At 36.0% G+C, this 27859-nt stretch overlaps 1 protein-coding gene across 3 annotated transcripts; it reads left to right on the forward strand.

The window, feature by feature from the left end:
- slc6a2 (solute carrier family 6 member 2) lies at window positions 1-27859 on the forward strand. 3 transcript variants are annotated; one of them, XM_040011151.1, is made up of 15 exons: window positions 1-210; window positions 623-1100; window positions 2171-2302; window positions 4667-4895; window positions 11481-11619; window positions 11796-11930; window positions 12547-12650; window positions 17908-18032; window positions 18220-18332; window positions 20712-20840; window positions 21489-21588; window positions 22472-22572; window positions 25251-25415; window positions 26464-26535; window positions 26819-27859. In XM_040011151.1, the coding sequence occupies exons 2-15, from the start codon at window positions 803-805 to the stop codon at window positions 26840-26842; spliced, it is 1866 nt and encodes a 621-aa protein (XP_039867085.1). In that variant the 5' UTR covers window positions 1-210; window positions 623-802; the 3' UTR covers window positions 26843-27859. The 3 variants fall into 3 exon arrangements, with proteins under 3 accessions (XP_039867085.1, XP_039867087.1, XP_039867086.1); XM_040011153.1 differs by lacking the exon at window positions 1-210 and adding an exon at window positions 240-485; XM_040011152.1 differs by lacking the exon at window positions 1-210 and having other exon boundaries at window positions 240-1100.

The following is a 27859-nucleotide window of genomic DNA, read 5'->3' on the forward strand; positions in this document are numbered from 1 at the left end:
AAAAAGTCGACATCAAATTGGAGAGAAAGCGTTCAATTATGAAATATCACGTGGAAGGGAGAGGGGAAAGCGATTTAAAAGCTCGCATTTTATATCGTCTCTGCTGGAGAAGGCGAGCCTTAAAGTTCCTTCAGAATGGGCAGTCTTCCCTCAGAAGCATCTGGACAACAACAGTATCGGGTCATAGAGTCGTGTCCTTAACTTTACCAAGTATGGGGGGAAGCCTTTTATTTGCAGGACTTTAAATTGCGTTAGCAACAATGGCATTCAACCATTTATCTTTTTTTAAATTATCCTTATGATTAATGTTTTAGGTAATTGTTAAGTAGATTGTTCAGCGCACAATGCGCTCAGTGCGCGCTGTGACGTAGAGAGGATTTTACTCTGAAGTATGCTTCACTTGTCGCCTCGTATTCCTCACTACATCAGATTCCACAGGCATTTTCCTTAATGGTTTACTAATAATAGTAACTCGGATTCAGTAGGTCTGTTTCCTACAGGACGAATAACGTCGCTTTTTCATCTTCGCAGTTCTAAGAAGTTTCCTGCTGTGCGTAACTGAAACTTTACGCACAAACACCAAATCTCTCTAAACTCTGTTTTTCTTTTCCCTTCTTTTCAGCCCATGTACACGGGAGTATCACCTGTAGTGTCGGCGGAGAACACTTGCGTATCCGCTTTTTGCCGGCGGGATAGCGGTCCTTATTCAAGCGCACCGACCCAGACCATTAACTCCACCAGAACCCGCAGGGGGCCGTGAGAGCGCCGCGCCAGCGTGTGCTTCGTACTCACTGCAGAGAAGATGAATATCCAGGTTATGCCAGAGCACAAGCTCTCATCGGTTGCCCCAATGAAACAGTGCAATGTGGAGAAAAAAGAGGTAGAACTGATTCTAGTGAAGGATCAGAACGGCGTCCAGTACACAAATTCCTCGATCATTCCCACCAATGGTCGTCGCGTAGGTCCACCCGGATCCTCCTCCGAGGACAACCGAGAAACTTGGGGCAAGAAAATAGACTTTCTCCTGTCGGTTATTGGCTTCGCGGTGGACCTGGCTAATGTCTGGAGATTTCCTTACTTGTGCTACAAAAATGGAGGGGGTGAGTATGTGGGCTCTGTTTCTAATACGAGTGAATATAAAGATGCTTATTTATTTTTTTAATTACCAGACTGATTCTGTCACTAAATAGTCGTAATGTAACGGCAAAGATAGCGGACAGCGAAAATGAACTACAAATTACCCTAGGTGCCCTTAGTAGATTTTCTTCTGTACTGGTGTTCCTTTATTGATGATGAGGATGATGAGGATGATGATGAGACGTGTGTGTAAAGTGTGTGTGAATCTGTTTTTTATTATTTATGTTTATTTCCTAAGCAAATAAAATAAATATCCTTTAATTAACTTAATGAGCTGATGACAAGACATGAAATTAATGATTTGAAACTGTCAGATAAATAATGGAAAGTGACGAAAAATTAAAGTGGCTTGTGGCTCGTCATAAATTCTGGGGACAAGATAATCAACATAAAATATATATTTTTTCAAATGTACTTAATAGCTTTAGCCAATGTATGTAAACTGGACTTTAATGGACTATGGATTGTTTACAAAACTACCAAACACTGCATTGATGCTATACAACGGTGAGAGAAAAAAAAGTACAGTGTGTGGTTAAATAAACAAAGGAATTTAAAACAAAGTGGTGTTTTACTTTCAACACTAATGACAACAGAGTGCTCACTAGAAGGTGCGCCCTGTCCTATGTTTGTCTGCATATGCATTCACATCAACATGTTGTGGTCTGTGTTGACAGTGGTCACCTCTACCGCCGACTTGTCAATCATATAGGCCCTCAGCAAAATGTATTCATTACTGTGAATAATGTGTCAGTTGTGATGGACAATGTCAAGAACAATTCAATTGTGAGAGGTTGTTTCCATTTTGGTGGGTGTGCTACTGAGGCACAGCATGAAAATAGCCATGAGCCATCCCACTAATATGTTATAGTGTGCTGCTTTTACAAGTATGTTATGGTTTGTGGCCCCCTACCACTTCCTTTCTCCTTTTTTTTTTGGATATTGTGTTTTGTTTGGCACTTATTTCACTATCAGGCACCCTTGTTAGTTTTTTTAAAAAAATATTTAATTGATATTATTTCTCTCCTTCCAGGTGCCTTTTTGATTCCCTATATTCTTTTCCTGTTCATTGCCGGGATGCCATTGTTCTACATGGAGCTTGCCTTAGGCCAATATAACAGAGAAGGAGCAGCTACGGTTTGGAAAATATGCCCCGTCTTTAAAGGTGAACTGTGACACACCCAAACACAGAGACACTCTACAGTTACCTGCACAGCCATGTATGTCTATATACTTCACCCTTCACTGATCTCCTAATCTGTGTACCTGCTTTGGTCATGTTGTTTTTGCTTCTGTTCAGTGTCTTGCCCTTTAATTTTGTCCATCTGTTCTTGTCCTTTCGCCCTCAGAGGTGCATAGTGTCACTTTAAACTAGTGTCTGTCACATTGGCTCTTTCATCTCTCTGTATTTTCTTTAATCCCTCGCCTATTGTACTTCCAACCTTGCAGCCTTCTGCAAATGTCAACTTTCCATGAGTGAAACAAAACCACACTAGGCCAATGTTAACAGTACGCTAAGGAAAATAGATGATTACAATTGAATCACTCATATTCGACAGAAGAACACTGAAACAACTCCAATAAAACCCAGTCTATTTTAGATTTACAGAAAAGGACAGTCACCTCACTGGAGTTTGCAGCTAGCTTAAAACCTTTAATTTATTACCACCAAAATGACAAGTGCTTTTCATATTATGTAAACCAACTGTAGCCGCTCAAAATATTTAGATATTTTGTCAGAGTAAGAGTGAATTGTTTTTCTCTCCTTGTATTTTTTTTTCCCAAAGTCTTGCCCTCCATATTTTCACTGGCACTGATTCCCTACTGTTATCTTTATGAGGATAACTGACTGCCAATATGTGCCAAAATCTTCAGATGCTGATTTCAACAGCTCTTTGCAAAGCAAAAGCAAAATTCTGCAATGGTATTACAACACAGTTAAAAAAAATCAGCAGGAGTGCAGAAAACACGCGGATAGTTACTACCTAAAAACAAAACAGATCTACAGCGTGCAATAGAATGCTACAATAAAAAAATAGTCTGAATAGCTAGTGGACACTGTTTGGCCACACATTTTCATAGATTATAGGCCTTGTACTAAAGTTTGTATGCTCTCTTTTGCAATCTAACAGTGAAAGAACCACTGTTAGACTAAGTCCATCACTATTACCTGCATCAATAAATTATCTTCTGCATCTTCATAGCAACAATTCAGTGTAGCAACATGTTGCTACTCTGCCACATGTTATTATGTATCTTACTGTTCAGTGAGGTAGGTTGTTGCTTTCATATAATGTTTATACAAGCTACTCCATGTTCGTATATTGTTGTAACTCTAGTGTCAGAAGCTTTAGAACTTTGTTTTACAATACTCATACACATGACTTACACTTGTGCTCCTAGCAGACTTTAAATATTAGTAGGCTAGTGTGCACCTGATGACTTAGACCAGGGGTCCCCAATCCCAGTCCACGAGGGCCGGTGTCCCTGCAGGTTTTAGATGTGTCCTTGATCCATCACAGCTGATTTAAATGGATAAATTACCTTCTCAACATGTCTTGAAGTTCTCCAGAGGCCTGGTAATGAGCTAATCATGTGATTCAGGTGTGTTGACCCAGGGTGAGATCTAAAACCTGCAGGGACACCGGCCCTCGTGGACTGAGATTGGGGACCCCTGACTTAGACAATGAAATATGTAGGAGAATAAAACTAATCAACTGAGAAGAAACCTAATCTTTTTTTAATCACGACTTATGCAACCAATAACTGTTTAAACTTCATTTGACAAAATGTACAAATAAAGTTAGTATAAAAACTTGAAAAGTTTAACAATAAAGGAGGTATTACAACGTGTATCTTAAAAAAAAATCCCAGAGAAGTCCTTCTGTCTCCACTGTTAAAACAGCACCAGTCGCTGCTTTTGTTGGCTTTTGTGCTAAGGCGGATTTGTTTTTTTTCCTGCGTAGAATGAGTGGGTGATGGGTTTATGGGCTTCTCTTTTTCATGTAAGGACATTACATTCCAGAGTAGGCAAAATAACCCACCCAGAATCCATGAAAATATAGTGGATATATTTGTGTGTGTGTGTGTGTGTGTGTGTGTGTGTGTGTGTGTGTGTGTGTGTGTGTGGACAGTATTTCTGTTTTCAAAAAAATGGTAAATTTTCAGATATGTGTATTTACCATTTACTACAGTCCCAATGAAAAAATATAGGTGCAGGTCATGGTAATGGCGAAACGATAAAACAAAAACTTGTTCCCAGGGATATGTCTGCAACCTCTAGTGCTTATTTGCGTGTGTTACCCATTGTTTGTTGATTATATCGCTTTCTCTTGAGTAATGAGTGAACTCCACCTCATTTTCCATAGTTTATTTATTATACCTCCAGCTTTATACACTTATTTTTACAAATTATCTTGAAAAAAACCACATTGGAGTGTTTTTTAAAAAGAACTTGACAACTGCATGAATTCCATATTGTGAGAATAAGCCGTAATTTCTTTCTCATTAATAACCCGATGTTCCTTAGGTGTGGGCTACACTGTGATTCTCATAGCCCTGTATGTTGGCTTCTACTACAATGTCATCATTGCTTGGTCACTCCACTACCTGTTCTCCTCCATGACTTCTGAGCTGCCATGGCTCAAATGTGGGAACAGCTGGAATAGTGTGAACTGCACTGAATTCAATGGATCTCTTCCCGATAATAGCACATCATACGCCAAGAACAAGAATACACCGGCAGCAGAATACTATGAGTAAGTGATTTCTGAAATTATTTTGTCAGACAATAAACTATTTAGAGTACTGGATTTTAACAAAAATGAAAACGGGCAGACGTTTTAAATTCAAAGCAAAGGAACATCCTAGCATCTAGCTTTTTTGATGAGTGACAAAATCATTCGATTAAAAACCAGAAGCATGTCTACATCTGTTTTTTAGTAAAACTGTTTTGAAAATCTGAAGGCTAAATGTATATTGAGTATATAGTGTAAATTAAATAGTAAATCAGTAAATAGTAAACGTAAAAAATGTAGTGATCTTCATCACAGTATTGTATATAAATGTTTTGTTTTTTTTTTAATTGATGACAGTGCTTTGGCCTGCTTAAACAGGAACTTACTGTCTTCATAAGACAGTGTTTAAATGTTTTGTTCATTCAAAACTCAAGTATTTGTTTTTGGGGTTTTTTTGTATTGTTGCTTTATTAGATGCAATTAGCCTGAGTCAGTAAACTGAATACAGTATAATAATTTACATTTTAACTATGACATACTGAAGTGAAGCATTCTAGTTTTGAAGTTGTTCTCACAATAACATTAGAATAACATATACACCTGGCTAAAATAACCCAAGTAATACTTATAGAGGGAAACTACCAGTTATGGAAACAGAAGTAGAAGACTTCAAAATTGTCCAGCTATAAATGTTTTCACTGTAAAAAGCTTAAACATAAAAAGTTGAAATGCAGTCTTTGAAGTGAATGAAAACACTCCATCTGTTTATACTTCAAAGACAGCCAGTTCTTCCCCAGCTTCTGTGAAGACTGACTGTGCAATCCAGAGGAAGTCTGTGAAATGATTTGGACAATACAAGGGACACATGCTAAGCATGACGCACAGAATACATTGACCGTGCACCACAGCCAGTGAGCTTTTCTAGAGTTTTCACTCCCATTCGGCTGAGCATGTATGTTTATTTAATCAGTATCTATAGTTATCTTTCAAACTTCAGGAACCCTTAAACTTGATTTGTTTTAGGTATCAAATGCTTTTTATTTAACACAAAGAGGTCAGTATTCACATGCAGGCTCTAACCTTTTGGATTACGTCCGATCCTCAAAGAAGTGATGCAATATTACTTAAAGCATAGACAGGATCCATAAAACCACATCTCAGAATATATATTCCTCATGTATTATTGAACTTCATTCACAGACAACAATGGGGTACTTTAAGACAGATCTCGCACTGCAGGGGACAATAAATCCTCCTGCTTACAGCTAGCTTTGAACACAGGAGCAATGCCAAAGCACAGCATGAGGAAGGCCAACTGAGTCAACAGTTCTCTTGCTTCACCTTTTGAGCTTAGTTTGTAACACGAACTTAGTGTGTATCAAAGTTCAACAGTAAAACAAACTGTAAAATATAATGCCTTCAAAAAACGGGTTGTACTTTACGTGGTTTACCAACCTAAGTGCCAAATACAGCATTTCAGTGCAATACATTATAGGCAGAAGACAGAAAGCGTGTACACATATCGTCAACCAATTAAACTGATATGACAAATATTTTAGGAAGTAGCTGTCAGTTGATTATTCTTTGGTGTAGGGTCTAATGATCCTATACCAGCTTGTTTATTGGTTATTTTCAACTAAAAAAAAGTCTGATTATTGATACAGCCTTTGTACCCTCAGAGTAACACTAAAATATCTGATAAAGACCTAAAAAGTGTTTAATAATAACTAATTTGAGGTTTGTCACCTCACTGTTACCTTTCCTGGAAACATTTGATGGAATTTTATTATAGCATAAAATAATGATTTCTAACTATTGTTAATTTTGAATAAAATTCAATGGAATTTTATTCCACTGAATTCTTCTAGAACCAAGTCTTTCCACTTGACAGCTATCTTGCCAATGGCTCAAATCAGATTGCGGACACAATTACACTATCTGGCTTATAAGAGTATTGAACTAAGACCATGTGATTCATGTTATGTTACTAAGGCAAAAAAAAAGGAGAAAAGAAAGTATACTTGCGTACATTCTTAGTAGGTTAAAAAATAGAGCTAGGTTTCTGTAACTACATAACTGAAAATGTGGTGAACCTCTATTGCATCAGTCGATCAACAAGAATTTCCTCTTTTGGCTTTTGATTGACTCTTTATAGATAGAGGTGAGACAACCAATTCTGTTGCATGGATTGCAGTTTCCTCATAGATTTGTATTATTTTGCATGATGTCTCGTATGATGTCCCTGATGATGTTCTTTTAAAAAAAAATCTTTTTCCACTTCTTTTATATCAAGTCAGTTGAGAGGAAGAGCTTTTACATTACATATACAGCAAACATGCAGTATGGCTCAATGTGACCTGGCCTTATATAGGTGATATCAAAGTAAATTTTAAATCATGTAAAAGGGTTTAGCTTGGAAGACGTCAGCTGCAGGAGTCACGTAAGGACAGCCAAAAACATGATCTCTGCCAAAAAATCTGACCTGGGAAAAAGAGATTTGCTGGGCATTCCTCTGTGATTAATATGATAACTTTTACAGTATCAGATCAAAGAAACCTCCCAAATGTTAAATACCCAGATCCTTTCAATTACCATAAAACATAGTATCTTTGCTGTCTCATTGCTTAAAGCCATACATGTCAAAAAACCACCGGCTTTCACTTAATATTTAGTCTACTAGTTTGCTTCAAAGTACTTTTTAAATGGCTAAACTGCTTTGGGAAACACTTTCTCCTTACACAATTCCAAATTAGAATTTATGTAATTTCTTAATAAAATAACATAATGACTAGGCTTTGTTTACAAAAAACAAACTTGTAAGAAATATAAAACTCTTTTCCATCTGGTCTTAGCTGTAAGTTGGTTTTTAAGCTTTCAGTGATATTGCAGTATGATTCCTCTTATAACAACAATTTCTTTTTTCAGAAAGAGGAACACAATGACAAGTCTCTCTCTTTATCCCTGTTTTCGGTCTCTACCAACTCCTGAAACAAATATCTGACACATTAGATGTGATTCTATACTTTTTCGCTAGCTAGATAATACTAACTGTAAAAAGTGAGCCAAAGTAATAAAATGAAACAGAGCTGAAAAATTAGTGGATTATTTCAGTTGATTTAAAATAAGAGCCAGCATCCAATGATACATTGTATGTTGTGTGTCTACACTACTTCACACAATCCAGTTTTCTTCTTAATCCACTTTTGTTTTTTTTCTTAGATTTGTTGTTCCCAGGCCTAGTACAAAAGCTTTGGGCACACACTAGGCTCCATCTTTAAGTCTCCCTGATGACAAGTGTAATCAGACATGATTAGACATGATTCATTAGACCTGATTAAAGACAGATTCTGTAAAAAAAACAAACATGTTCCATGTTTTACTCCTGTCAGAGTATATTATTAACATAAATGATGAGCTTATCAACCAAAGTTACAACTAGAAATATTTTTTTTAAGTCAGCAACGCTAACTCCTTTCATTATCATACACAATATCTATTCTCTACGGATCTAGCCTGAAAGCAATCACATCTGATGTTATGTCAAGGATAACTAGACTTGATAAATAGCTCTCATTTGAACTAAAATATCTAATTTCACAGACACTTGAAGAAACTGCCTTTGCTTCTGCCGCACACATGAATTTAACATTTGTTGAAATAATTGTTCCAAAATAGCAAGGATAGAATCACATGTAATTTATTAAAGAAAGCAGATTAAAATTACATAGCGGTGTAACTTGACACTCAGGACTTTGGTCCTGAGTTTTACATGTGCTTTTTCAAATTTTTTAAGCAACTTGAAAACCAGGCTGAATGTAAAGTAGTGTGCTAGCTTCAAATATACAGAGATGAGTAATGGTAACAGTGAGTGTTGGGATAGCAGAACAACTGGCTTAGTGAGTGACGATTAGACTAAATGTGTTTAGAGTAACTCGGCCAAAGGGGCCTGGATTTATGTTATAGTGCGCATGTACTGGCAGTGCTTTAGCAATGCTATCAGATGAGCAAGGAGGCTCTGGGGCATTACAGCATAACACTAAGACGAGGCCTACAGGCCAGAGCAGAGACTCTCAGCCCCTCTCCTCAAATAAACTGATGTCTTCACACGAGCATCTTCTTCCCCAAAGACCATATAGCTTTGAATACATTATCTGAAAAAGATCAGCAAATGTCTGTCTCTGAACAGTCTTCAGTTTGCATGTCCTTGAGGATACTTGTGTCGGGCTGTTGTGTAAGCAACCTGAATATCAGATCCAAATCCAGTTCCACTGCTTATCAGCCCATAACATTGCATGCCAATTGAATTTTATCTTTCTTGAGGAAAGTCTTAGGGCAAATGTGAAAGGAACAAAAGTGCTTTTAAATGTTTAACTGCACGATAATGATATCCAATTAAAATCAAACCAACTCCCAGTACTTATCAGCTCTGGAGCAACATCTAACAATTTATAATATCATGACCCGGCTTGTTTTTGGGTTGTTGCCCATCACAAGCACTCATTGGGACAGGCTGATCTCTTGGGGTCCATGGACGCAGAATCTTTAATTGATGCTTTGGAAAGCATTTTTCATGCATTCCAACAACCGCCTCCTTTCACAGTGCTTTTGAGTAGATCTAAAGATTTTTAAATTATTATTATTATTACTATTATTTTAAATAAATTCCAAATGTTGCAACCACACCTAAAAACAGCAAAACCAGCATTGCATTTATCTGTTATCTTAATCTAAAGAGAAAATCATACTATTTTCTATACTCTTCAGCCAAACTGTAGATATTTCTTAGTAATAGTAATGAATAACTGTATAAAAACAGATATTCATTATGTCTGTGTTGGTTCTCATTCATTCAGGTCATGGTAGTCTAAGGAGCTTGGAAGAAAACGACTGGACTTCTTTACCTAAAGATCTTTAAAAAATTCACTCACTTTCTTTCCAAGCTCCTTAGAAGACATTCTTAATCAAGCCAACATTATGTGGCACTTTGAAACTTTTAAAAGTAAAGATTTCTATTTGGTTAACAATAAAAGAAAGATCTCACGAGTTTATCCATCTATGACCAGTGTGTAGTCTTATAATCTTTGCCCAAAATTAATTTGACCAACATCAAGAAAAGTCACTGTAAAGATTCAGAAGAAAATGCACTCATGAAGACATTGTTATCTCATTTAATTCCTCTATAACTTAAATTTGCCAATTTTTTTTATTGCTTCTAAATGTGTTATGAAAGAAAAGTGATTTTTTTGATGTGCTGGAAGACATACTAATATTTTAGGATGACATATTAAGTAACCTGAAAGATGAACTTTTCACCATACAATATGTGTACAGGTTTTTTCTAAGCTTTTGACGCTGTGAACTTCCTTCCCATTACTCTAGAGCAAACATTCAAAGAATGGCCTAGCAGATGAAAACAATATTTACTGTAGATAGGGAAGGAAGAGATACCATTTGTCTTTCTTTGTTTCATTATGTCATAACACTGCACTTGAATCTTTGAACCAAGACCTTGAATCTTACAGTAGCATTTGGCTTGAGGAATAGCCTTATAAAAGTAGAACAATGCCATAGGTCTTTATTGACAGTTTCAAAGCATTTGTGTGCAGTTGGGTGACAAAGGAAAGCAGTTAATTCACTTCAAAAGCCTGGAAACTAGATGCTTTTTCATCCAATTTCAAACAACTTTCATCCCTTAAATTTACTGTCAGAGCCGGGCAGGCCGAAGTGTTTGAGGTGTGGACCCAAAAGCAGAGACTGGAGAGAAAAACTAAGTATAACAAAAAGCAAGCCGTTTTTATCAAAACAAAAAACAAGGAAAAGAGAGCTTAGAAAAAATTAAACTAAAACCTAAACTGGGATAAACTAGGTTTAACAATGAAAACTATGACAAGAAAACATTAACATTAAACTGAACAGAAGCATAAAATAATCCTGGGACCTGATGTGACATGATCTAAGGCGAACAGACGAAACAACGCTGAACAGAGGGAGACAGAGGACTTAAATACACAGAAGGGTAATGAGGGAAGTGGAAACCTGGGGAAACGCAGCTGACACAAATGAATCTGAATCAAAAATACAAAATAAACTCAAAATGCTGGGACACAGATCAAGCCCCCTTACATTTACAAGCCAACAATGTTAAGTGACAAACTAAGGAAACCATCAGCTACTAGTTGGAAATGTTGGGACACATTTGTCCCACAAGTTGTTTTTACCCAGGACACTTGTTAACTTACTATTTTTAAGACTACCCGAACTGTTGTAGAAAATGAATGAGCTTATTCATCAAAAAGCATGTCTGGTAAGATATAGCTTCAGTGTAAAATAAATACATAAATGAATTTAAGATGCCTTATCTGTGACAACCTATGCTAAAAGCAGTGTTACACGACAGTTTATATTGATATATAGCACTTGTGTTTTGTATAATTTTTAATAGATATATGATTTATGGCTTTGTTATTTACCAACAATGCTGTGTAATTCTTCAAAAATAGCTTGTGAAATACTAAAAATTGTTTGAATGGAAGTATACACTGCATGAAAAGGGCAAGAAAAACCCTCTTGGTGTCATGATATAATGCTATTTATCATCTTTTGCAGACGGGGTGTGTTGAATCTTCATGAAAGTAGTGGTATCGAGGACCTGGGCTGGCCTCGCTGGCAGTTGGTTTTGTGCCTGGTCGTGGTAGTCTTCATCCTGTACTTCAGCCTGTGGAAAGGTGTCAAGTCGTCCGGCAAGGTACAGCCATGGATCAACAAACAGTTTTCTTAGTTTTTTCTGAATCGTTTTATACCAAGTGGGATGATTGTTCATATCCACAGTTCATTGTATTGCATGTTTTCACTGAAAAAACGGTTCACTGAAAAAAAGGAAAGTATGATTTCCTTTTTGTTTTCTGTTTGTTCCCTACTCAGGTGGTGTACATTACAGCTACAATGCCCTATGTGGTCCTTTTTGTGCTGCTGATCCGAGGCATAACCTTAGATGGGTCTATGGATGGCATCAAAGCTTACCTCTCTATTGACTTCAAGCGACTAAAAACTTTAGAGGTCAGAGAAGGACTATGAAATTCCCTGTTTCAGTGCTATGCAGATTTACACTTTTGTGCTTTTTTCAGATGCTGAGTTGTTATTGAGTTGTTGTTAGGAGTTAGGTCATGAAACTCTCAGGTGCATTACTTAACCTGCTGCTGCAAAAAAACAGTCATGTCAGTGTCTAAGTCGATTTACACAGCCCACTTTCTGAGTTACTGTTATGTAGTGGGTGGAGTATGTCATGCTTAGGGTTAAATGCTAGATTTCATTAGTGCCTCCCAGACTGAATGAATGTACAGTATATGAATGAATGTGCTCTATACACACAATCTTGAGACACAATCTTCCACTGTCTGAGCTCATGTATGTGTGTAAGGGTTGATATTCATGTTTTGCAAAACATTTGCACAACATCCATAAATAATATACCTGACATGTTTTGTAAAATAGAGCCTGGTGTTCCTGGCTGATTAAAAAAAGGTGCAGGTAGACAATGATTTGTTTTCTCAAAGATGATATTCAGGGAAGTAATGAAAGTTAGTGTATTCACGTCAGCCTATGGCTGTGTGGCATTTTAGGTGGGAACCCTCTCTTTAGGAATTGATACATTTTCTTGTTACTTTTGGCATAGGTGTGGACTGATGCTGCAACACAGATATTCTACTCGCTGGGTGCAGGATTTGGTGTGCTCATTGCATTTTCTAGTTACAACAAATTTGACAACAACTGTTACAGGTAAGGGTTTGCATTGTATTTGTGATAATCTGAAATAAGCCCACTGCAAAATTTATCCTGCTGCTTTTAAGCTGCCCTGTTTTTTCAGCTTTTAATTGGATTATGCTGCAGAGGTGATCTTAATCTGTCTAATTTACCCCAATGAACAGGTGTTAGCAGAGCAGATAAAGTACAGGCCAGGAAGAGCTGCCAAATAATAGCCAAAGGCTGTATGTTCACTGGTCTGTTTAAATGCTGCTTTTCCTCAGGAAAAGTAGGAAATGTGGTTGGAGACTTGACTAATCTTTTCCACATAATTAGGTTGCAGTTGTCCTCTTACAGGGAAATGTTGTTGGCAAAACACTTTGAGTTTGACCTATGGTATCACAGTTGTGTGTGTATTATATATATATAATATTATATATAATATAATATATAGATATATATATTATATATATATTATGGAATGCCCTTTAGGAAATATTACATATCTATTCCAACCAAAGTCTGAATATATAGAATGATCTTTTGAATATATATGAATCTTTTGGAATATAGAATGAAACTTGAATATATAGAATGAAACTTGAATATAGAGAACACTTGAATATATAGAATGATCTTTTGAATTATAGAATGATCTTTTGAATATATAGAATGAAACTTGAATATATAGAATGAAACTTGAATATATAGATGATCTTTTGAATATATAATGATCTTTTGAATATATAGAATGCAACTTGAATATATAGAATGATCTTTTGATCTATCGAATGAAACTTGAATATATAGAATGATCTTTTGAATATATAGAATGAAACTTGAATATATAGAATGCACTTGAATATATAGAATGATCTTTTGAATATATAGAATGATCTTTTGAATATATAGAATGAAACTTGACTATATAGAATGAAACTTGAATATATAGAATGATCTTTTGAATAATATAGAATTCTTTTGAATATATAGAATGAAACTTGAATATATAGAATGATCTTTTGAATATATAGAATGAAACTTGAATATATGAATGAAACTTGAATAATAGTGCTTTTGAATATATAGAATGATCTTTTGAATATATACAATGATCTTTTGAATATATAGAATGAAACTTGAATATATAGAATGAAACTTGAATACATAGAATGATCTTTTGAATATATACAATGATCTTTTGAATATATAGAATGAAACTTGAATATATAGAATGATCTTTTGAATATATAGAATGATCTTTTGAATATATACAATGATCTTTTGAATATATAGAATGAAACTTGAATATATACAATGAAACTTGAATATATAGAATGATCTTTGAATATAGAATGATCTTTTGAATATATACAATGATCTTTGAATATATAGAATGAAACTTGAATATATAGAATGAAGCTTGAATATATCTAATGAAACTTGAATATATAGAATGAAACTTGAATATATAGAATGTATGAACCTCATTTTTAGAGATGATGTGTTTCTGAATTCTCTGCCTTTACAAAATGGCATCAGCTGAACTATTTCAGTACTTTTAGAGCTTGACAACTGTTTGCGACAGCTGTTCAAATTGCAAATGGTAGAAATAATTTGGAATTTATACTACGTCACCTTGAAGAACACGTTTTCATTATTGCAACATTTCTAGTGCATGAATATGTTCAATAAAATGTTTCTGGGAGAAGATTATGCACACTTCTTGAGGGAATTTATCAATCACTGATGGAGATGTCAACTGAGCTAACACTTCGAGCAGAAGCTGAAGCACATGTTATGGGCTCATTATATCATTCTACATCACAAAGAAGAAGGCCAAGGTAAGTGATAAAAATGGAAACAAATTCATTCATAATGTGTATGGTACTTGAAAGAGTCAAGAGATGGCAAACAAGATAATGAATGCAAGAAATAAGAAAGAAGTTAACATATTTCTTCTTTTGTTTCTAACTCTTTTAGGTACAACATACCAGCTACTCAGCTGACTGACATGCGAGACTTGGGGTTTAGTTGGATGGCCATATCTCAAATGTTGTCAGTAAATGTTCGAACACTGTACAACCACAGGATACAACTAGGTTTAGTGGACTATGGAAATTTGCTATTTGAACAGCTGTCGCAAAACAGTTGTCAAGCTCTAAAAAGTACTGAAATAGTTCAGCTGATGCCATTTTTGTAAAGGCAGAGAATTCAGAAACACATCATCTCTAAAAATGAGGTTCAACATTCTATATATTCAAGTTTCATTCTATATATTCAAGTTCATTAGATCTATTCAAGCTCATTCATATTCAAGTTTCATTCTATATATTCAAAAGATCATTGTATATATTCAAAGATCATTCTATATATTCAAAAGATCATTCTATATATTCAAGTTTCATTGTATATATTCAAGTTTCATTCTATATATTCAAAAGATCATTCTATATATTCAAATCATTCTATATATTCAAAAGATCATTGTATATTCAAGTTTCATTCTATATATTCAAAGATCATTCTATTCAAGTTCATTCATTCAAGTTTCATTGTATATATCAAGTTTCATTGTATATTCAAAAGATCATTGTATATTCAAGTTTCATTCTATATATTCAGACTTTGGTTGGATATATATAATATTTTCCTAAAGGGCATTCCATAATATTATATATATATATATATATATATATATATATATATATATATATATATATATATATATATGAGACGCCCTCTAGGGTGGTAGAGAATGGCCAACCTAAGATGTGTGTGTGTGTGTGTGTGTGTGTGTGTGTGTGTGTGTGTGTGTGTGTGTGTGCATGTGTGTGTGTGTAGAGTGAGAAAGAGAGAAAGTTGTCTGCTTTGTGCAACAGGCAGACAACTCTTGCTTAAAAATAGCTTAAATAAGTGAATATGATTATTAACTGCTTATATTCTCAAATAAGTAGATAATAAATAATAGTCATGACAGAGGCCTCCAAGCTAAATCTTAACTACACTCTGATATATGCATTATGGACCCTGCTCTCCTGTCCTCTCTCATTTATTCACATTTGCTAAACCCCAAACTAGGCCTCTTTTGCCTTCCTCGTCTCATGTCCCATTTAGAAATGTGAGTGGACTGCTGGCAGGTGGAATTTGCATTATGTCCTTAGTGGCAAATGAGCAGATTTGAACTATTTGAAAGGCAGCAGCCTGGAAGAACAAGCAAAGTTGGAAAGAGTTTTGTTTGAATACCAACAGAGACAGAACACCAGCTAAATAGTGAAAATAATGATAATTAAATAATGAAATAAAAGTCCTACTAACTAAAACTTAGCCTAATAATTTTCAATTAACAAATGGAAAAGGAAGTTATTATGACAAAGAAAAACAGCTTAAAATAACAGGAAGTCTAATATCAAAACACACCAGATTCCAGTTAAAATCTAATCATGTTTGTGTAATCATTAAACTATTAATAAACTATGTGTCTAAAATTACTGTGTTAATTCGTCTTATTAAATGAAAATTGCAGGGGATCACATACAGAGACCTGTTTAACGAGACAGATGTAAATGATTTCCCCGGGATTGTGATAAGAGAGGACCCAAATGCGGGCACTGACTTTGATGAGATGAGTGAGCTTTTATTTATAAGTAGAGATACTACAGACAAAAGTGGAGGCGTCGAGGACAGGAACTAAGAAATAACCTAAACTGGAAAAACCTAACAAATGAAACTGAAGCCAAAACTCACAGGATGACATGCAGAGGAACACAGGGAGACTCAGGGAGACAACACAGACAAACCAGCAACAAGCACGAGAAAACACAGGGCTTATATACTCACAGGAGATATCAGGCAATGGGAGACAGGAGGGGAACAAAGCTTGGAGAAATCAGTGCTGACAAGACAAAGAAGCAAAGCAGAATACACTAACATGAGACACAGACCTTCAAATTAAAACAGGAAGCACACAGAGACAGCCTGGAGGGAGAAAGAGAACATGAAGAAGCACATGACGGGATGAGGACACAGAACACAAGGAGTGGGAACACGGCACCAGAACTAACACCACAATGTAAACACAGATACACAGAGGGAGACACAGAGGGCAAGTACACGAGGGGAACCTACTGAATACACAGGGAACTAAACAGAGAATACAGCACAGGTGTCGAACTCCAGGCCTCGAGGGCCGGTGTCCTGCTAGTTTTAGATGTGTCCTTGATCCAACACAGCTGATTTAAATGGCTAAATTACCTCCTCAACATGTCTTGAAGTTCTCCAGAGGCCTGGTAATAAACTAATCACCCACCCATTCACACACTGGTGATGGCAAGCTACATTGTAGCCACAGCTGCCCTGGGGCGCACTGACAGAGGCGAGGCTGCCGAACACTGGCGCCACCGGGCCCTCTGACCACCACCAGTAGGCAACGGGCGAAGTGTCTTGCCCAAGGACACAACGACTGTCCGAGCCGGGGCTCGAACCGGCAACCTTCCAACTACAAGACAAACTGCCAACTCTTGAGCCACAATCGCCCAATGTTCACCCAGGGTGATATCTAAAACCTGCAACCTAAACTAGAACACTGGACACTATGGAATAAACTAAGATTAACAAAAAGAACCTTAGACATTAATCATAATGCAAAATCACAAAGGCACAAGGAACTCAAAACGCTGGGTCGAGAGACCCAGGATCCTGACATTAAATACATTTACAGAGGTGAAATGAATACAAATAATTGAATAAAAATACATTTTTCACAGCCTATAAACTAAAAATAAATGTCGAAAGGGGTGGTGTTAGGGGGTAGAAATTTTTTTTGTTGTTGAGATGATTCACTCACTAAACCTATAAAGATGTCAAGGTCAAGTTGGATTTGTTCTTTTGGTCTAACAGCAGCAAGTTAGTGACCAAGCACCATAATCGCCTTTCCAACCACCTACTAGAAGCAAGGGACAAAAGTTTCTCATTATGTATTATATGTAAATCAATCCATGAAACATTTGAAAGATAACAAGTAACATTCAGCTTCATTTTAGCTTTCCCTTCTTGACCCAGTACAAACTTTGATGCAGATTACCATAAAAGAGAAGCACTTATATTAGCAGTGATTTAACAATGTTTGATGCCATAGAATGTGAACGAATGATACTAGCTCATTGGAACTATTGTGTACTATAAAGATCGAAAAGGTCGGATAGTTGGCACTTTTAAAAATAGAAGGTATACAGAAAAAAAGAAAACTGTTCCTTCTTAACTTTTTATTTTTGCATGTGCTTTCTTAATCTAGGGATGCTCTCTTGACCAGCACTGTGAACTGCGTTACCAGTTTCTTCTCAGGGTTTGCCATCTTCTCTGTGCTTGGATATATGGCTAAAAAACATGGGGTGAAAGTAGAAAATGTGGCAACAGAGGGTAAGTTTTCACATAGCAGTAAAAGCATTAGTAAGACTGACATCACTCACTAACCTATGTTGCTGTAATGCATTTTATATGTGATTTTTAACTTTGGAACGAATGATACAGTATTCGATCATCTGTACTTAATACTGAATACACATAGATACATACAGGAATGCTGAATTGTTCATTGTATATACAGGTGCAGGTCTGGTGTTTATAATCTACCCTGAAGCAATTTCAACACTTCCGGGCTCAACATTTTGGGCCATTGTGTTCTTCATCATGTTGCTGACTTTAGGCATTGACAGTGCAGTAAGTACTACGGACTATTACAGCAGCTCCTTAAACTAAACTCATATCCTTACAACTGAAAGTGGACCGCTTATTTATAAACAGTTATTTTCCAATTATCTCTATATTTTATATATAAATGTATAATTACTCACACACACTGTTGGGGAGTAACGGGATACATGTACCGCCATTACGTATTTAAAATACAAAATATGAGTAACTGTATTCCGTTACAGTTACCGTTTAAAAAGGTGGTATTCATAATACAGTTACTTTGCTGAAATAAAGGGATTACATGGCGGTCTTTTCCTGTTTCATATGTTAGACTATGCCCTCTCTATTTTTGGTTTCAACGCCCAGACAAAACACGCATTAAGAGGCTCTAATGCCTGTGTCTCAATGCCTATGTCACCTCTACTTGCGGCCCGCATAATGACGTGAAGAAATATTATTAAAACTTATTGTTCAAAAAATTATTTAATATGAAGGCAATAGGCAGAGTGTTTACAATCATAGCTCTAAAGAATGTAGCCTCATGGGCTACATTCTTTAGAGCCCAAAACCCAACTTTAGAGTTGTAAGTAAGCTATTAAGACTCAACTGTACACTGTGTTCGTGTTTTCCTCCGAAACAATGAGTTCCTTTGGAGCAGCCTTTCAACACCTCTCTCTGTCTCTTGCTAGCAAAGTTGACCCAGACAACAAAGTAAAGCTAGTAGCTAGTTAGCTACGAGCCCAACACGAACCCGACGTATTAGCCAGAGGTCCCTTTACGGTTTTATGCCTTTACGGTTCGGAGCCGTGGACCTGTTTTATATACGCGTGGAATAGTTTTCTATACGAGATCGCTGCAAAAAGTGCAGCCTTACCTAATGTCCACCCTACTGTTACTCATTTTATATTAAGATTTAAAAATCTAGTTGTTATTGGTATGGCGAACAACCTTCAGTGATAGTAATAAATCACACAGCAATAGTACATTCATGTAGTTTCTTGAAAATAAAGCTTGAAAATATATTAAGTAGTCCAAGGTATTCAGAATACGTTACTCTCATTGAGTAACGTAACGGAATACGTTACAAAATACATTTTGGGGCATGTATTCTGTAATCTGTAGTGGAATACATTTTAAAAGTAACCTTCCCAACACTGCTCACACATTATGCAAGTGGAAAATAAATATGTCAAGTTGTAACAATATATAAAAGCCCAAAGACAAAAATAAGGCAGCAGTTGTGTGGTGAATGTTACAGCTGAAATACATTATTATGTATGCACAACAAGAAATAATTGTATTAAGAGAGAAAAAAGTGTAAATAATAATATGCACTCCGAGAAAAATGTGTTACTGTGGTTCACAAATGATGCAACAAAAGTAGACACCTCCAAGCACTGTTGTAAATGCAGCAAAAAAAGACATTGAGGAGCAATAGAGCTCCACTCACACCATACTCAGAGGTCACATATGGTTCCTTTAGCACTATGTACACAAAAAAGTGTCCACAATGGCTTGACCTTAATGTGTACACAATTCTCTTTCAGTGTGACATGTCGTATGTTGCTTGGCAGTATTGTCGACTTGACAGTTAAGTTAACATTGTCAAGTTAAACTACAACAACAGGATAGATAAGATAGATAGATAAAAAATTAACTTATCGATCCAATCACTTATTGCATAGAACAGATTGGGGTGTGTAATAAAAATATTAAACAGTATAACGGTATTTTTATTTATTTCATTAGACTCTTTATTGGCACAAAACATGAAAAATGTTGGTACATTTAAACAAAAGGAAACTAGCATAGTGTATGTGTGGCTTCAGGTGTCATCAAATGATTAGCGAACAACATGCCAGTAAAAGAACAGAAATGTAATAATAATAAAATGAATGAATAAAATAAACAGATAATTGACTAACTAACATAACTACAAACATAAATATTAATAGAAATATTGTTACACTATAACCAAATGAATTTTTGCATGAAAAAGCTCTTATATCATAAGTCATCTAGACTGTCAGTCATGCCAAATACCTAAAGTTTGTATTTTGGATATTATTAACATATTTAAAGATGATCTGCATCCCTGTATCCCACTCTAATCTTAGGACAGAGTAATAACTATTTCACAATTATTATTATTTCACAAAATATTGTACAGATTTGAGGATTTCCAAATATTTTATAATATACCATATCTATGGCCATTTTGTGTGATATGTAGATATTTCACTAAGGTTTTTCTCCTCTGAAGCCACCTCTTGTAGCTAAAACACTGCCATAACAGTATTGACTGAAATTGCAAAGTTGCAGTTGTATGATTGCCATTGGAGTTCACTTATGGCTCAGATTCAGTTCTGAGTGTCTTGTGTCTTTTTGTGTGTCCCCTCCCAGATGGGTGGCATGGAGGCAGTCATCACAGGCCTGTCAGATGACTTTAAGATTCTCAAAAGAAACCGAAAGCTTTTCACCTTCGCTACAGCTTTTGGAACCTTCCTGTTTGCTCTGCTCTGCGTTACCAACGTCAGTATGACTGGATGTTTATCTGCTTATTTACTTATTCATGAATATCTAAATAGTGAATATTGTTTTAAATATTTTACTTTTGTAATATACTTTTGCTGTGTAAAACACAGCTGACATTTAAAATGCAAGGGACTCAGTCTCATGACTTGATGCCATCACGAAACAAACTCTTTCAAAGGAAAAGACCAGCTCTGATAACAAATCATAATTTAATTAAAGCCAATATTCAGTTTTCATTCACATGGTATCACCAGCAAGGTAAAATTCATGCTGACTGTGGAAATATAAACTTTGGAGACAGGATGAAATTGTGTTAGTGAATCACATGGTTTATTCCCTTTATCAGATCAGTAAAATTATTAGTAAAGTGAATGATGCCTTTCTTTTGGCGTATCCTTGAGAAAGGAAACAGACCAAATCAAAGATTTACTTACGTCAAATGTGCATGGCATATCATCCTGAGATGCCAACTCCACAAACTCAATTTTTTAAATAATCTTTTAGAACAAAATTTGTATATGCCGTCTATTAGTTCGTTTACATTGAGAGAGACTTGTTGGTTGATTTCACCAGCTGCATTATCTTCAAAGTAAAACAGTTATATATGGCACACACACTAAATGATGGTTCTTTCCTGCTTTGTAGGGTGGAATGTATGTCCTGACCTTGTTAGATAGGCATGCAGCAGGGACTTCAATACTCTTTGGTGTGTTGATCGAGGCCATTGGAGTGTCGTGGTTTTATGGTAGGTATGCCCATGGTGTTCTTTATTATTTAATATTCTGTTAAGTTATTTATCTGTATATCTGTATATGTATCTATATTATACAGATAGGTATCCAATTAAAGTGAGAGGATGAACATTTATCCCATTAAAATCCTGTTAGGATTTTACTGGTATGGAATTGGTCCACTTGTCTCCTTTGAGGGAAAGATCTCTGCAAATCAGTGCAAAACTTAGTTGTTCTCTGTCTATGTGTGTGTCTATGTGAACCTGAATTGGATTAGCAGAAGAAAATGGATAGATAAGACAGAAATTTAAATGGTGGAAAAAAGCAGACAGTCTGTCATAGGTTAAGCAAGGGAAGACCAACAAGCAGAAAATTAAATTTAGTGATGAGTTTTGCCTTAGTGGAACACATATCCAGTTTGCATTTGTTTGTATTTTGCACTATTGCAGCACAGGGATGAACAAGATAACATACTTGACTTAAAAGTGTCATTAAGAGAGATATACAGAGGCAGAGAGAGAGAGAGAAAAGTGAATAAACCAAGTCCAAGATAGAATACTTTTTGGCACATCACACCTATCTAATCTTTTAAGTCATCTGTAGACAAGCAAAACTGGATAGATATAGATAGATTAAAATATCTAGGAGGCAGAAAGAAATGTTGATAACAAAATGGTCATTTCTTTGAAATAATGATATGAATAAGATGCTTGATGGGTTATGTCAGGTTTAGATTATCTCAGGTCACTCATGAAAAATAATAGTGGACTACGAGGGTGTAAACCATGTTGCATTTTCTCCTTGTGTCCAGTGAGACTACATGCTTGGCACAAAGAGCTGGCTGAAGCCTACACTGATTAGTAACCTTCGCTGTTTAACTTTTTATGCTCGCCCCAGGTGTGGATCGCTTCAGTGAAGATATTGAGCGAATGATGGGCTTCAAGCCAGGACTCTACTGGAGGCTGTGCTGGAAATATGTCAGCCCTGCTTTTCTGTTGGTGAGAGCGGCAACAACAAGAAAGATTGTAGTCCGATACTCTGGAACAGGCATAGTATCTGAGCTCAGACCAAGACACAAACTCAGCAAGGCCAGATAAAACTAAAATGTTTCAAGAATCAGCGACTGGATTTCTTGGAATTATTATTTACTTTATGTATTTATTTATTTAATTTATTTGAATATCTTGCATTCTTAATGTTTGAAAGCTGCATTGAGGTCCAGTTCAATTCAATTTAATTAAATTCAGTTTTATTTATATAGATGGCCTGTATTTGTATAGCGCTTTTACTAGTCCCTAAGGACCCCAAAGCGCTTTACACAACCAGTCATCCACCCATTCACACACACATTCACACACTGGCGATGGCAAGCTACATTGTAGCTACAGCTGCCCTGGGGCGCACTGACAGAGGCGAGGCTGCCATATAGCACCAAAGCACAACAATAGCTGCCTCAAGGTGCTTTATATTGCTAGGTAAAGACCCTACGATAATCCAGCAGGTCCATTTCATTCCAGCATTAAGTTTCCTTCTCAGTGATACAGTACTGGTTAGCTCATGCAAGATGTAACATGAGAAATAATAAAAAACAGAGAAAGAATAGAGAACTTAAAAAAAACAAAAACATTTACTACACCAGAGAGAGCACATATGCACATAAGCACAGAAGGAGGGTGGGATAAGGGAGAATTGTTTGAACCTTAGCGTGCCTCCTGGCGAGTTCCTCACTGGCAGGTGGATTTAGCAGTGCGCTATTCCACGTGCATTAGAGGAAGCGCATTACTCGATTCACTGTTATGCAAAAGTGGGTGTAGACAGCCATGTGCTTCCTTTAATATATATGCGTGGTGGTTTGCAGAAATTAGTAAAATTACATATTGTAATGAATAATAACAAGTTACCATTGTTTATGTATACATTTTCGTATACAGGGAATTCCCCGGGTTACACGCTTTTGTACACCAACAGAATACATATCCTTCCTGAAAACTAAAAAGTTTAATTTGTTAGTAAACTAGGAGATAAGTAATATGGCAGCGATATGGCAGTGAATTCAGTGTTTACTTTTTAAGTCAGTGAATACACTTAAGTGTCCATGTGTTTCTCTGTGTGAAGTAATAATTTGTTCTGGACTATAACTTAGATTTACAGGCAAAAATGTCTTACAAGGCAACAAACTCTTGTGGCCATTAGAAGCATTGCTGTTTTTTTACAGCCAACTTCATTAAAGAATCTGAATGCATTCATTCATTCACAAGACTTGGGAAAATACTGTCTCAATGAATGCTGAAAGAATTTGGGATCAATCACATGCCTTCCTCTCATATATTAGTACACGAGAGATGGAGAACAGTTTATTGAAGCATAAACAGTTAAACAGATTAAATTAGTTTCATAAATATCATTTTTCAATCATGTTCTGCACATATTTTGCGGTGTGTGGTTTCATAGAAGTGTGTTGCTTGTTAGGGATAAGAATTGATAAGGAGTTAGTGATTCCAATTCTATTATCAATGTCTTATTGCTTTAATTCCTTACTGATTTTCTTTTTGTTTTTCACTGGGTTGTTATTGGCTCTGTTGGTGTCACCACCATCACTAGGCAACATTTCAAAGGCATTCCACTAATGCAAATTAATTGCCTATTGTGTGGGCAAATGTTTGTGCATGTGGGAGAACTTTACTGTTTTTACTGTAATCAGTATTGGGGTTGTTACTCAAAAAAAGTTATTTATTACACAAATTACAAATTTGTGTAATATGTGTAATATGTGTAATGGAGTATTTTGCATAATTAATTTGAGGAGAAAGTAATTAATTATATTACTTGTTACATTACTTTTGCATTTCTCTGTAAAATGACCCAAAACACATTGTCTTAAATTACAATTTAACAATGTAAATCTATGGGCTATAGTCCCATACACCAACACAAATCTCTATCCTAATGACACATACAGTATATGATCTTTATCGTAGTATTGAGATATGACCACAAACCCAACAACACAAAGCAAAGATGGACACAAAGAGACTTTAAAGTGATTGCTGCAGTGATTCTACTTTAGAAACATGGACAGGTATAAGTGGAGGCTGCAGCCTGATTGCTCATCTGTTTGCTACCTTTTGAAATTTTGGGTCTGGCTGCTGGGCTGCCAGCTTTGAGCACTCAGCTTTAACATCAGTCTGGGTTTTTGGCTAGCTTAGCATTAGCACAGTGTCTGTGCAGATGGTTGCAAAAAGCTAGGGTTAACAACATAATGCAGTTGTTTCTGTCCTGGTTTTCACTTTACCATCGTGCTCTCGTCCTTTTAAAAGTAATGGTCATATCCACACTCTACACTCCACAAGAAATGAAATCAGCTGATTGTAGCAGTGCAAGTGCTAAGTGGAAATGAAAAGGGGAATCAACAGGCAAGCAATTTAACAATTTTGAAGAACTGATCAGATCAATTCTCAATTCCCATCCCTATTGGTGGCTGAGCTTTTATTTTGCTCTTCTGTTTACATTCCTGCCTTTTATTCTTTTCCTTTTTTTTTTGCCTTTGTTGCATGTTTTACAATTCTATGCATGTTTTATTTCAGACATCAAGACCATTATCACTCCAAATAGATCTTACCTTTATATTGTGTCTATTATTCTCTTTTTCTTCTCTTTTCTGTTCTATTTTCAACAGTTTGTGGTAATAGCCAGTCTGACATCATCAGACCTGAGCTATGATAACTACGTCTTCCCTGAATGGGCCAACCAAATCGGCTGGGGTGTGGCATTGTCCTCCATGCTGATGGTTCCTTCTTATGCGATGTATAAGTTCTGCAGTCTATCAGGAACCTTCCGAGAGGTTTGTATCAAGATATGTTCAGCACACAACGTTTAAAAGTAACTGTATTAATTTCGTGACTCATCCAAGTGACTTCTTCAGTTTGTCTCTCCCACTGAAAACACAATTTCCAGATAAACAGGTTCAACTTTCTTGAATTTCCTCACCTGGATGATTAAGTGTGTATCAAGACATATATATATTGACTCAGGTTTTCAGCAGGCTGATCATTGAAAAGAAGCAAATATAAAAGACGTTTTCACTGTAGGAAGCACTTTGTTAGAAACATTTTAAAACAAAAATCTAATTTATCTATATTCTTTGATGGATATTTTCTCATGGGTCTCATCTGTCACTGGAAAAAAAAAATCTTTCTGATCATTTGCTAGTCCAATATTTCACCATGGACCTCAATCTCGCACACAAAGCAAACATCATTTTTTGCTTAGATTAACCTGTTTTTGATTTGAAGGATCATCGCTCAGAATTATTATTTCTTTTTTAGTGCAAAGAGCAACTAGAAGTATAAATAAGTAGTTGGTTAAAGTGAAAAAAGTATCACTCTTCATACGTATACAATACACATAAAATAGAGCATCAAACACAGTGAAAATTAACCTTAAATAACAGTAGCTAGATTCAGTCACTTCCATTGGTGTACACTAATGCTGTGTGAATTTGCTTTTGTTAAACTCCTGAGACCTATATTTAACACTTAGCAGTTAACTACTGTTAACGCCACTCCATTGTAACAATTCCTTCATCCTTCTGGCATTTCCCATTGATCCTCAGTGATAAATATTATTCTCAGGTTTCTCAGGGCATGTGCTGAAAACTATTATGATGCCTATTTATTTTTTTGGCAGAAGTTTCCTCATGATAAAGTATTTTGCATGTTCTTTAGAAGAAGTCATTCAAAAAATCAATCAATCTATCTATCTATCTATCTATCTATCTATCTATCTATCTATCTATCTATCTATCTATCTATCTATCTATCTGTGTGTGTGTACTTAATAGAGGACATGCTTCTGTTAGAACTGATTTGTCGTAATTACTTGTTTTGCAGAGGATAGCTTACTGCATCACTCCAGAATATGAACATCACTTGGTTGCTGAAGGAAAAGTCCGGCAGTTCAGAGTAAGGCTCACATTTTTTTGTTTAAATATGAACTGGCTAAATGGCTGTAATTAATTTGGATTTCAACACAGGTGTGTCTACTAACTATTGACTATTGACTGTTGTCTCAAAGTGTGCATGAGAGGCAAACAAAATGTATGGTAGACTTACAAATGTAATGTAATGTCATTTTACTGAACAGAGAACAATATCAAAATATAATAAGGTACTTTGAGCATGTTGATAAAACAGACCCTTGTGAGTAAGAAATAAAGTATGGATGAGTATATCTATTGTGTTACAGCTCAGACACTGGTTGGCCATCTGATCACAAATACAGTACCCAGAATACTATCATCCATCCTCACATCTGGTGTCTGAAGTTCCTGTGTGCCACCTGTGGTCAGACAGACAAGAAGAACAGTAGGCTCCAACCTCTCTCAGCAGCCTCCCTCTTCTCTCTGCATTTACCACCCAAGGCCTTTGTTGTCAACAGTGGCTTCAAGCATTTTGATTCAAGAGCCTGCCTGCTAACATTTGGAAATCATTCTACAGCTTCCACTACCAAGGGAGGATCACACTGTGGGAAAAATTTACAGTTATTTGCTCATGATTTTTATACACCTTAGTTTTCATTTTGTACACTTTTCATTATCTCTTGGAAGGTATAAATCCTAAAACAGAAGCAATCCCATTTCCCTGTATACTACTAAACAGGGGACTAAAAATGTTATAACTTTTAAACTTGTTTTAAAGATTCTTTATTATTGCGTTGTTATTGGAAGAAAGTCTTCATTCTTACCATTCTGTGTGCACAGTGACTTATCTATGTCAGTGCCTTATCAAGCAAGACACTCTATGTTTCTTACAGTTCACAGACAAAGAAATAAAATACACTGTGTCAACTCAGGAACCCACTAAAATCCAACCGCTTTGTGGATGGCAATCTCCTAGTCCTTTGACACAAATTTCAAAGAGCTGGGAGTCAACAGTGCATCAAGGTCAAGCTCCTTATCAAATGAAAAACCAAGACGAAACAATCCTTTTGTGTCACACTGTGTTATAGTAAAGGGAATAATGCATGTATCACTCCAAAGCTTCAAAGAACAGTGGCAGGCTTCGTTCAGCTCTTACGCTTTGAGAAGCATAAGAAAAACTTATAATTAAATCTTAGCCTCAAAGAATGGCTAATTTATAACCTGGTTAGTCTCTGGCTGCTCACTTAAGGTGCAGGGGAAAAAATTCACCAAAACAAATGGCGTAACTGTTACAAACAGCTTTGTATTTGTGTTGTGTGACTTTTATCTTCCATTTTTTGTCTGTTTAGTGCTTCTAAAGAATCTCT

The sequence above is a fragment of the Simochromis diagramma genome, unplaced genomic scaffold (assembly GCF_900408965.1).
Source record: "Simochromis diagramma unplaced genomic scaffold, fSimDia1.1 OVJJ01000603.1, whole genome shotgun sequence".
Classification (NCBI taxonomy): Eukaryota; Metazoa; Chordata; class Actinopteri; order Cichliformes; family Cichlidae; genus Simochromis; species Simochromis diagramma.